The sequence below is a fragment of the Hyla sarda genome, chromosome 3, assembly GCF_029499605.1.
Source record: "Hyla sarda isolate aHylSar1 chromosome 3, aHylSar1.hap1, whole genome shotgun sequence".
NCBI lineage: Eukaryota > Metazoa > Chordata > Amphibia > Anura > Hylidae > Hyla > Hyla sarda.
In genome coordinates this window covers 193,038,686-193,051,311 of record NC_079191.1, presented here as the reverse complement: position 1 = coordinate 193,051,311, position 12,626 = coordinate 193,038,686, and the positions used below count along the sequence as shown (strand labels likewise).

Here is a 12,626-nt window from a genome sequence, read left to right as displayed (position 1 = left end):
CCAGACGGAATCTCCGCCTGCCGAATTCAGCGATCGGAGATTCTGCAGTGTGAACGCACCAATACAAGATTTAGTAGACCGTTCTGTTTCCAGATCTGTGCAATCCGCCATTACTAATGCCATGGCATGCAGAATTCAATCACTAAATCTGTGTTTATGGCCATGTCACATTCCTCTGCTTAATTACACTCCCAATCTCAGGAGTGTCCTCAAGGTCATCCAAAAAAAGAGGATTAATATCTCTGACAACCCTAATCCCTCCAAACAAAAGAAAACTGACAATATGGGAGGTGGGTCAAGATACTGACTCAGGCTTGCTCCCCTCTTGCAGCCACACTTCATGTGCCCTAAAGCCGCACGCATTACCCTCTACCTGTGAGGAAGAACATAAAAAACGGGTTCATAAATCCTCAAAAAGATGCAAACCAAACTCTTTTGATGAACACTACTGATGAGGCCTCAGTAGGGGAACTAGACAATTCTGACCCTGATGACCTATCTTTTGACCCTTATGATTCAGAGGATAGTAACACCTTTTATGGAGAATCTAATGAGGAATCCTCTAAGATGCTGCAGGCTTACCATTCTTTGATCCTGTCCATATAAGGCACCCCCATTCAGAGGAATGGCTACCGACCTCTTAAGTGGACCAATTTGCCACTGGATTAAAAAAGGGCAAGACAGAAAAGCCCGCAATAAGTTACGGGCATAATGACCAAGGCCCACTCTAAATAGCAATGCAGCCCAAACGCCGGAATTAGATCCCATTTTGACTAAATATATGTAAAAGTCTGGGAAGAACCCTAAGGCTAAGTTTCCACTTAGTTTTTTTCCCTGGCAGCTTTTGGAAAACTGCCCCTGCAGTTTTGTAGCCAAAGTCAGAAGTGGATCTATAAGGAAGGAGAAGTGTAAGTTCTTCCTTTATATGTCACATTCCTTTTGAATACACTTTTGGCTTTGGCTCAAAAACTGCAGTGGCAGTTTTCCAAAAACTGCCAGAGGAAAAAAAACAAGTGGAAACTTAGCCTAAAGAAAGGGATCGGCCGTTCATTTAGGGCCTGCCAGGACAAGGTCCTTGACCTTCTGGGTCCATTAACAAAAAATGTTACCCTTAGGAGTTGGGCCAAAAGAGCAATATACATTTTTGGAAATGCAAATGAGACCATATGCACTGAAAGATGCAAGTCAATCCTCATGAAGCTGGATCCACAGCTGACCCATCTGGCTACGACTGAATCTCCCAACTCCACCGATGGTCTCCTTTTTGGCAATTAATTTATTAAGAAGATATCAAAATATGTCGGGTTGTTTACTCTTGACAAAGCACATGCTTCGCTTAAAAAAAAGAGTCTTCAATACTTTATCCATCAAAAGAAATGGGATTTCTGGGTTTTCTTGTAAATACTCATAAAGCTTAGAGTCTTCCCACCAAAAAAACTGAAGACCATACAAAAAGAAATCAGATCTCTTCTCAACAAAGATCTTACTTCCCTACTTTCTGTACCCAGAATCATAGGTCGCCTTTCAGCATCCATTAAGGCAATTTTTCCTGCCCCCTTATATTACAGGGCTCTTCAACACCTGAAAATATTACACTTAAGAGAAGGACTTCGTTATTTGGACAAGATTAGTCTATCCTCAGATGCCAGAGAAGAACTCAACTGATGGCTCAAACATATCCAAGAATGGAATTTCAATTCCAATTCAGACTTAATATTGGAATCAAATGCAAGTCTCCAAGGTTGGGGAGCCCGTTGCGGTTCCCTCTCTACTGGAGGAAAATGGTCTCAATCAGAATCCCATCTCCATATCAACTGTCTGGAACAATTGGCAGGCTTTTTCGCTCTGAAAAGTTTTGCCATATATTTTTCCCACGGTTGCATTCTTCCACGTTTGGACAACATCTCAGCAGTCCAATATATAAATCGCTTAGGAGGAACCAAATCGAAACTTTAGCCAACATTGCCAAAGATCTTTTGCACTTTTGTTTGGAGAAGAATATCATTCTAAAGGCGGAATATCTTCCAGGTCTCTCCACCGTGGTGGTGGCAGACTGGAATTGCAGATATCTAGTCGATTCCAGCGATTGGATGCTAGATTCTCAGATTCTTCAACAACTCAATTTCATTTAGGGTCCTATTCACTTAGACCTCTTTGCATCCAGTCTCAATCGCCAGCTCCCACTCTTCTTCAGCTGGCAACCCGATCTGGAAGCATCAGTTGTGGATGCCCTTCTCCAATCCTGGCCACGGAAAACCCTTTATGCTTTCCCTCTATTTGCTCTCATTCCCAGAGTCCTTCAAGTCATCATTCAGAAAGCGACCAATGTTTTGATAACCCCCTGGTGGTCTGACGAAGCCCGCATGCGCGGGTGAAACGGCTGTCACACCTTAGACGTCTGCAGCGTCCTGCACCTTATCCCTACACAAGCTGCTGGGGTCTTTCTTTGTTCCACACTGCAAAATAAAAGAGGAAGTATTTTTCTACAAACACGGGGTGAGTGCATCTTTTCCTCTACTTGGATATAGATTTGTAAATTACTTCTATTAAAAAAACTTAATCCTTTCGGACCTCTTGTTTATACTCTGGAAATGTCATATGTCCTTTTGTTACTGATTTTGACAGTTTAATAAAATACTTGGTTGAATAATAAAATAAAAAAAAACTTAATCCTTTCAGTACTTATGAGCTTCTGAAGTTAAGGTTGTTCTTTTCTGTCTAAGTAATCTCTGATGACACCTGTCTCTGAAACCGCCCAGTTTAGAAGCAAATCCCCATAGGAAACCTCTTCTAAACTGGATGGTTCCCGAGACACGTGTCATCAGAGAGCACTTAGACAGAAAAGAACAACCTTAACTTCAGAAGCTCATAAGTACTGAAAGGATTAAGATTTTTTAAAAGAAGTAATTTACAAATCTGTTTAACTTTCTGGAGCAAGTTGATATATGAAAAAAAAAGTTTTTTCCTGGATAACCCCTTTAAACCTTTACCGGTCATCCATGTCTGTCTACCATGAACCTATTAGTTCTCTTCCAGTTGGACAACATCCCTTGGTCTATAAACTTCTTAAAGGCATCCATTTTCAGAGACCTCCTTTACCTAACTATACATCTACTTGGGATGTCAATCTCTTATTGGAATTATTTTCGTCATGGGACGATAACTATTTCTTATCTTTAAAGCTATTATCTATTAAAAAACTTAACTCTGCCTAATTTCCATTTGAAAAAAAAAAAATAAAGTCTCAGGTGTTCGTTCTTTAGACATCTCTAGACTTTCACCTCTTAGTTATTTTTCATATTCATAGACGTACTAAGACTAACCTTCATGAGGTATTTTACCCTGCTTTTCCTCATCACGATAAACTTTGTGTTGTCTGTTGTCTGAAATCCAATGAATCTAAAACTCAATCTCTTAGACACCCCTCTTCTTCTCAACTTCTTATTTCCTACTGTAAACCTCACCTTCCTGTCTCCTCTGCTACTCTTGCTAGCGTCGCCAACATCGATCTCGCCAACATCGATGTTTCTCTCTTCGGTGCTCATTCTACTAGAGGTGAGGTTTCTACTAAGATAATTCAATCAGGAAGCTCTCTCTCTGATCTCCTCAAAACAGCCAATTGGTCCTCTGATTCTACTTTCAAGACTTTCTATTTTAGACCTGAATCTCATGTCTCTATGTCAATTCTGTATTATTGCTTATGTTGTTTATATACTATATTGCTTATTACTGTATTTAAAGGTTTTTCTTTCTATTCCGTCCTGCCCGGGCTGAAAAAAAAGACAAAACAAACTTTCACCGGCCGAGGCAGGACATCACTGCGGCCCGTGATAGGCTGAAGCACTGTGTGACGTACCGGGCTAAAGGAAGTAGACAGCCCAGCAGACCGATCAGCTGTTGTGGAGCTCCGGGGCAACAAATGGAGGTAAGTGAAAGTTTGTTTGTCTTTTTTTGCAGCCCGGGCAGGATGGAATAGAAAAAGTCTGCAAGACAGGAGGCGAGCATTATCCCTCCTGTCCCATATATTTGTTTGCCTCTTTATTCTTTTTCAACTTATTAATCCTACTTTTTGGTGGAATTACTTCATGATTCACCTCATCATTTGAAGTTTATATATGTTCTATGATCTTCAGTGTTTGATGACTTCTTCCTCATCGTTGTTGAACCCTTTCTCCTCACAGTTAAGAATTTATCGACCTGACTACCCATACCTGAAGTCGAACTCTTCTGGATCTCCTTCCAGGTTATTGTTCTCGGGACTCTGTTGTTCTTATAACCTTATGTTTTATAATATAATTTTGTTTCCACTCATTACAAAGAAAGAGGCAGTTGGCAATTATACAAGTCCTCTTATATCCTAGGTCTACCTGACATTGGTTACCTGTGTATGTATATCTCCTTTGGTTACACCTGTGTACCTACAAACTTTTTTCTCATATGAATGTAAAAAACGTTTTATTTTTGCTGCTGAACTTGCATAATGCTCACCTCCTGTCTTTCATAAAATCTATATTTTCCATCATCCGAGGGTAGTAAAATCTCCAATTAGACTGACATGCATTTGATAGGAAATAATTTCAACAGAAGATTTTAGGTTTTGACATCCAATCCTGGATATTATGGGAATATGGGTGCTGTATATTATAGCTGACACTTTCTAGTGACACACTAATCACATAAATGCACATGATTTTGTTGGAAGGGGTTCGATAGAAAAATCTGAATAAAAATATGCAATGTTTACCAGAGCAAATAGGGATTTATTAATAATTGACATTAGGACTGCAACTAATGTTTATTAGTTAAATCGATTAGCTAGACAATTTGTTTGATTAATGAGATAAAAATAAAAAAGGATTTGGGGGACCAGGGAAAGGTTAATGGGAGCAAGTGGGGACCGTATTGTGAAGAAACAGTTAACAGTGTGAAAAAAGAGAGGAGACAGCACCTGAAAGGTTGAGAGGGTAAAACTGAAGCAACTGAAGAGTTAACCTTTGAGCCTCGCTGCAGAGAAGTTTGCAGACCTTAGTGATGGCCGTCCTCCCTGCAACATGAAGATCAGTCACTGTACAGAGGATGGAGAATGCAGCTTCTGGCCGGACATGGGGGCTCCCGCAATGTCAGCACCATAGGCTTCTAGTGACTGTAGGTGCAAACTTCCGGACTGCACTTCAGGTCACGGTCTCAGAGTTGGAGGCCGCAGATGTTGTAGGGCAGCATCATCTTTAAAAAAGGCACCCGGAGGGTAAGGGAAGATGGTGAGAGACATTTAGGGGCAGACTAAGGGCCTCAAAGGCAGGGAAAGTAGTAAAAATAGTAGGAATACTATGTTACTAGGTCACGCCCAATATCGTCCAAGGCCACACATTAACAACCGATTAATAGATAATGGAAACCGACAATTTAGACAATGATTTCCATTATCGATTTTTTGTGATTATATAAATTAATCATTGCAGCCCTAATGGACATTCTTTCCCAACTAAACAGCCATAGATATATATTTTGGCTCAGTAAGACAGAATTTTCTACTTATCTTACCTTTTGAGATGACCTAACAGCAGTTGTCCGTTGTCAAACTTTCTGTTGCAGTGCATAACGGGACAAGTGATTGGCTCACTCCTCAGGGAACTTGTTTCATGTGATCTAGAGAAGTTTCGACGGCTGGCAGAAACACTACCGGGTCTGAGGCCTTGAATTAAAAAATGTAACAATTTTTACATTTACCAACAACATCTGTAATATTTACTGTATCAAGAATATCATACTAAAATAATGCTTCTCAACTTCTAGTACCCTGCAGAGCCTAAGGCTATTTTCACACGACGGAATGCCCACACGGACATTCTGCTTCAGCAAAGTCCCATTGATTACAATGGAATTTTACGGCACAGTGCACACGGGGGAATTCCTGCGGCAGAAATCACGATTTCGGCATCTGCAGAAAGCATAAACTTCTATTGGTATAAACTTCTATTACTTCTGCTGATTCCGCTGGGAAATGCATTACCGCCTATGGGATGACGCATTTCTGAGCAGTCCTAATGCCTGCTGGAATAAAATTTAAGGAATGTCTGCCCGTGTTTCTCGGGACTGCACATTTTACGCCTAAGGCAGCTATAGCATAATTTTACATACAGGCACAGCGCTGAAGCCCTTTAGTAAGATGACTCAGTGGACTTCTCAGAAGAAAGCTTCAAGTGGAGCTTTACTAAAAAAGCTAATTCAATGCAGACAGGATAACTGTTGAATGTTCATTCAGCTGACAGCTGTTTCTTGATCCCTACATACACATGATGTTCAGCTCAGCCACCTGTTTATGTGTTCTGAATGGAGAGAGTGTAAAAGGTAAGTCACTGCAAGACTCCTCTGGTGGCAGTTTTTGCCTATGAGAAGAAAAGGATTATGTACAGTCATGGCCGTAAATGTTGGCACCCCTGAAATTTTTATAGAAACTAAAGTATTTCTCACAGAAAAGGATTGCAGTAACACATGTTTTGCTATACACATGTTTATTCCCTTTTATTACAAGTGTGTATTGGAACTAAACCAAAAAAGGGAGGAAAAAAAAGCAAATTGGATATAATGTCACAGCAAACTCCAAAAATGGGCTGGACAAAATTATTGGCACCCTTAACTTAATATTTGGTTGCACACCCTTTGGAAAAAATAACTGAAATCAGTCACTTCCGCAACCAAAAATCCGTTGGTAATCTTCAGATTTCATGATGCCTTGCACACATTCAAGGCACCCAGTGCCAGCAAAATAACCCCAAATCATCATTGAACCTCCACCATATGTCACTGTAGGTACTGTGTTCATTTCTTTGTTGGCCTCATTCTGTTTTCGGCAAACAGTAGAATGATGTGCTTTACCAAAAATCTCTATCTTGGTCTCATCTGTCCACAAGACGTTTTCCCAGAAGGATTTTGGCTTACTCAAGTTCATTTTGGCAAAATGTAGTCTTGCTTTTTTAGGTCTCTGTGTCAGCAGTGGGGTCCTCCTGGGTCTCCTGCCATAGCGTTTCATTTCATTTAAATGTCGATGGATAGTTTGCATTGACACTGATGCTCCCTGAGCCTGCAGGACAGCTTGAATCTCTTTGGAACTTGTCTGGGGCTGCTTATCCACCATCCGCACTATCCTGCGTTGACACCTTTCATCAATTTTACTCTTCCGACCACCACAGGGAGATTAGCTACAGTGCCATGGATTGCAAACTTCTTGATAATGTTGCACACTGTGGTAAAAGGTAAATTTAGATCTCTTCTCCTCTTTCTGTTTTCCATGCTTAGTGTGGCGCAAACACAATCCAAAGACTAAGTGTGCTTTCAGGTGGGATTTTTATATTGCCCACACCTGTTACTTGCCCCAGGTGAGTTTAAAGGAGCATCACATGCTTGAAACAATCTTATTTTTCCACAATTTTGAAAGGGTGCCAATAATTTTGTTCATCCCATTTTTGGAGTTTGGCGTGACATTATGTCCATTTTGCTTTTTTTCCTTCCTTTTTTGGTTTAGTTCCAATACCACACAGAGGGAATAAACATGTGTAAAGCAAAACATGTGTTACTGCAATCCTTTTCTGTGAGAAATACAGCATTTTCTTGACAGATTTCAGGGGTGTCAACATTTACGGCCATGACTGTAGTTGAAAACAAACACCCCAATCCTTCTTGCCTTCATCATCCATACACACCAGACAATAGACAAACAGCTGGTCCCCCCAAAGTCAGGGGGTTCAGATGACTATTTTCTATGTGTATGGTGGACTTTTGCCAGTTATTTTTAGATTAGGGGAAACAATACGACACCCTGTGAGTTTTCTATCCATGTAGCCTTATTAAGGTTTTTTCTTTTTTTTTTTTTTACAGGATAAGTTGTATGCCTTAATAGCACCATTTTTGGGTTCATTTAATGTACTCAACTGTTATTAGCTTGTTTTGATGCAAATCAGTATGGGACTTTTCTTCAGGTATTTTTTCCCTCAAACTATTATTGATTTTAAATGATAGCTTCCAAGTGAAACCACTCTGAAGAAGCAACATGTCCCTTTTTTATTTAGCATTCCCCATTGCAGTCAATGGGAGATAGAAGCCCCCCTTTTTTATGGCAGATTTGTAAACGTACATCCTGGTACTTATTGCACCAAGATGTACATTTACGTCCTGTAAATGACGTGAGCACTAGATGCGCCGCAGATCCCGGCAGTGTTGGTAATGGCAAGCATCATCGATCACGCTGATGTTCGCCAATAACCCCTCAGATGCCGTTAGCAATACAGAGCACGCCATCTGCATTTGAATGGATGCAGGGATCAGATCATCCAACATGGCCGCCAGAGGTCCCCATACTTGCTCCAGCTGCCATCGCATGGGTCTTCTTGTCTGGTCGGACATTGAGCAGACCAGAGAAGAAGATAGCCGATAATACTTATCAGTGAAGCCGATGACACTGATCAGTGCTATGCTTATGCATAGCACTGTTCAGTATCAGCAATCTAAGGATTACTGTAAATAGTCCCCTATGGGGGCATAAAAAGTTTTGAAAAAAAAAAGGGGAAAACTTACAAGAAAAATTTAAATTGGCCCCTTTTCCCCCATTTTATCCCAAAAAGCGTAAAAAAATAAATAAATTTATAAACATATTTGGTTGCCGCATGCATAAATGTCCAGAATATCAAAATATGTTAATGATCTCATTCGGTGAATGGCGTAAACGTACAAATGAAAAAAGTCCAGAGTTGCTGCTTTTTTGCAGCATCACATTACAAAAGTTATAAAAAGTGATTAAAAAGTTAGATATGCGCAAAAGTGGTACCAATAAAAATTACAGATTAGGTGCAAATACTTAGCCCTCATATGGGTCTGTGGATGGAAATATAAAAAAAAGAGTGTTATGATTTTTTGAAGGCAAGGGAGAAAAAACTAAAATGTAAAAATAAAATTCTGTTTCCTTAAAGGAAAACAGTCATCCCAAACCAATACACCGGGTTATAGCGTGGGTGAACAGGAGACTGATGCGTGGTCTCTGACCAAGATACCTACCTTCAGTCCGGCGCCCGGTCCCTTTGAAGATCAGCTTCTATCTTCGCTGAATTGCACGCTAGAGACAGGCCTGCCGTGTTAATTTGAATATTCACGGCCACTGGTCAGGTGAGTGCTTTTGTCTACTGGGCGCAAATTTACCCGGCGGGCCCACCTCCAGCGCACGATTCAGTGCAGAAAGAAGCCGATCTTCAGAGGGACCGGGTGCCGGACTGAAGGAATGTATATTAGTCAGAGACCCCGCAGCGGTCTCCTGTTCACCGGAAGTATAACCCGGTGTATTGGGCTGAGTGTGGGTGAACAAGATGACCATTTTCCTTTAAGGCCAAAATCGGCTGTGTACTTAAGGGGTTAAGAACAGATTTGGCCATGCCTCTAGCCGTCCATATTTTCCACACCATCATGGAGGGGTACAGTTGTATAAATTTGTGCCAGAACAGGACTAAAAGCATTTCCTCATTTAGTTGACACACTAGAGACTTTGTTTAAATTTGCAGATAAAAGGTAATAAATCTTATTCGTAAACTATATATAAAAACTGGAATTAAATATGCAGCATTTTCACTGCAGATTTCACTCTTTGCAATGCACAGGGTAAAATCCACATGATATCAGAGGCAGAAGAAATTCCCAGAAGCTGTTCTTTTTAGCACTAGCTATAGCATAAACTACAAAACATCTGTATTGTGTCAATGTAACCATTTTTTGTATTAGTTTACTTGTTTTGCTTACCTGGCATTCTCAGCCAAGAATTAACACACATTCTTGCCTCATGTGTTTCAGGGTGATCCTTGATAAATTCCAACTCTTGCAAACCATGAGCATGCTGAAAGTTTAACTTCTCCTACACAACAAATACATTCTCTGTAAAATGACACAATGCAAAGAGAAACCAAGAGAATATACAAACTAAAACTATTGATATTTTTATATTTGAAATATTGAAATATTAAAACAAGGTCCATGATTTGAACATTTTTAAACTTGTAGAGCCTTTATTTCTGTATACAGGCTCAAACTGGCATAGAAATGAGGAAAATGGAAAAAATAAATAAAAAAAATTTAAAAAAAGGAGGAGAAAGTGATACTTACCTGCCCCAATTTCCTGGAATTGTCCCAGCTGAGCAGCACTTTATACTTTCATTAGGACACCCAGGAAATGTCTGCTCAGCCAAAACATGTCAAGAGCAATGCAGGAACTACTGCTCAGCAAGGACAAGACATTGTTGGAAAAGACACGGCAGAGATTGGCAGTGGTAAGGAAGAAAAAGAACCTTTTCAAAGGGCGCTACTGTTGTCCTGGTGAGATGAAGATGAAAAGTCTGAGGCAGAAGTATTTTGCAAGATATAGCTTCTTTATTGGTGTAGAATCATAGCAAGCAGGGATACAGGCTAGATAACGCGTTTCGGGGGACAGCGCCCCCTTCAGATCAGTGATAACAACTGGTGGTGCTTACATGGTATATATACACTTAAAATGGGCGCCAAACATAAGGGGGAGGGGCTACAGTAAACCGGGGCACATACTGTAAAGGCATGATAAATACATCAAAATAGACATGCAAATCATGAAAACCTATTCTGACACATAGAAAAGCCTGATGGAATGGAGCTATTACAAAAACTCTAAATAAAATCATTGGTGAACAGTAGGTCATATGCGCGCATCTGGAGCCGCTGGCCGCAGCTCCGGAGTGTGCGGCGGAAGTGGCCGTTGCTACAGACGCGTTTCCAAGTCTATTTTTATTTTTATCTTTATTTCTAATTTTATTTTTATTTTCATTATTATTTCTACTATTATAGATCATTTTTCTGTTTCTGCCCATTGTTTCCCCCCCCCCCTTTAGTACTTTCCCTCCACCCCTTAAGCCCCCCCCACTTTTCTCATTGCCACATCACTGGCTCTAGTTCAAGATGTCAATATACAGTGACATTTTTATTGACATCTATACACATTAGCTACCACTGCCTATTCATCATATACTATCATCCTGACATTTTCCCTCCTGTGGGTTCCAGCGAGGGACTTCAGTGCCTGTCATCACGGGTGAGCCGGCCTCCTGAGCGCTGCCTGTGACGCGCTGCGCCTCTGCGTGTCGCGCGTCTCCCGGGCAACGCTCTCTGGCTGGACGCTTCCGACAGACTGCTTGGATACGCGTCTGTAGCAACGGCCACTTCCGCCGCACACTCTGGAGCTGCGGCCAGTGGCTCCAGATGCGCGCATATGACCTACTGTTCAATGATTTTATTAAGAGTTTTTGAAATAGCTCCATTCCATCAGGCTTTTCTATGTGTCAGAATAGGTTTTCATGATTTGCATGTCTATTTTGATGTATTTATCATGCCTTTACAGTATGTGCCCCTGTTTACTGTAGCCCCTCCCCCTTATGTTTGGCACCCATTTTAAGTGTATATATACCATGTAAGCACCACCAGTTGTTATCACTGATCTGAAGAAGGGGGCGCTGTCCCCCGAAACGCGTTATCTAGCCTGTATCCCTGCTTGCTATGATTCTACACCAATAAAGAAGCTATATCTTGCAAAATACTTCTGCCTCGGACTTTTCATCTTCATCTCACCAGGACAACAGCAGCGCCCTTTGAAAAGGTTTTTTTTCTTCCTTACCACTGCATATCTATCCAGGACTGGCTAGTCCTGTCCTGTACCCTGGGCTTAGCAGCTGCATCCGGTGGACTATTATCCATACCACTAACCCCACTGTGGGTCTACATGCGAGTTTTTTGCTCGCTCAAGGTGAGCACCCATTATCTACTCTTCGACTAACCCCTCCCACCTGTCATCAACGGTATCACACTAGGCGCCTTCCCGTCGGTCTTTCCTTCTTTTGCTCTTTTCAGACGGCAGAGATTGGGGCAGGGTAGTATCACCATGGACAAGAATTTTGTGGGCAACCCATTTGCATAGCCATCATGATAGACCATGAGGGGAGCAGAATAAATATGTCACCTTGCACTTTACATACCTTACTTCCTGTACAGAACAGTAACCTGCACCTTCTCACAGTCACATAGTCACTGTACAACATCTCCTACCCTGCTTGTTTCATTTAGTTTACATTTACTAAATAGGCAGGGCCACCAACTTACAGACAACGGAAATTACACAGAAATGAGCCCTTGACAGCATTTTTGGAGGGACCACCTACCTTCTCCTAAGGACAGGAAAAAGAGAGGGGCAACCTCTCAGTCTTTAGCAGGAAATTAATATATATTATCATTTTTTGGGGGGTGGGATGAAAGCGGGTGCTGTCATGGGCTCAAGGAAAAACAATCAGCAAGTGTAATTCACATTTTACCCTAGGCCCTATGACAGCACCCATAAAATGTACATTAAAAGGGACTTGGGGATACAACTATCTGTAGAACTTTCCTCCCAAGTGAAATATACTCAACAAAAGACTGAGAATCAAGAATAATGCCCTAAAATCTGATCTACTGCAGATGCTCTTCCTGTCCAAGATGTAGGAATGCAGTGAGCAGAATGAGCTCCAACCCCTGAAGGTGGACATAGTCTTGCAGAAGAGTAGGCCAACTTACCCAAGAGGTCTGTTTCTTCT

The 12,626-nt window shown here is 41.2% G+C and overlaps 1 protein-coding gene across 8 annotated transcripts in view; it reads right to left on the bottom strand.

Moving 5' to 3' along the window:
- ZNF451 (zinc finger protein 451) overlaps window positions 1-12,626 on the bottom strand; it is a 105,564-nt gene that overhangs the window by 56,267 nt on the left and 36,671 nt on the right. For all 8 annotated transcript variants that reach the window (XM_056565782.1, XM_056565783.1, XM_056565781.1 and 5 more), the window contains 2 exons: window positions 9,781-9,892; window positions 5,542-5,692 (listed from right to left, as the gene is read on the bottom strand). In XM_056565782.1, the coding sequence (XP_056421757.1) occupies window positions 5,542-5,692; window positions 9,781-9,892 (263 nt within the window). The remainder of the gene's footprint in view (window positions 1-5,541; window positions 5,693-9,780; window positions 9,893-12,626) is intronic.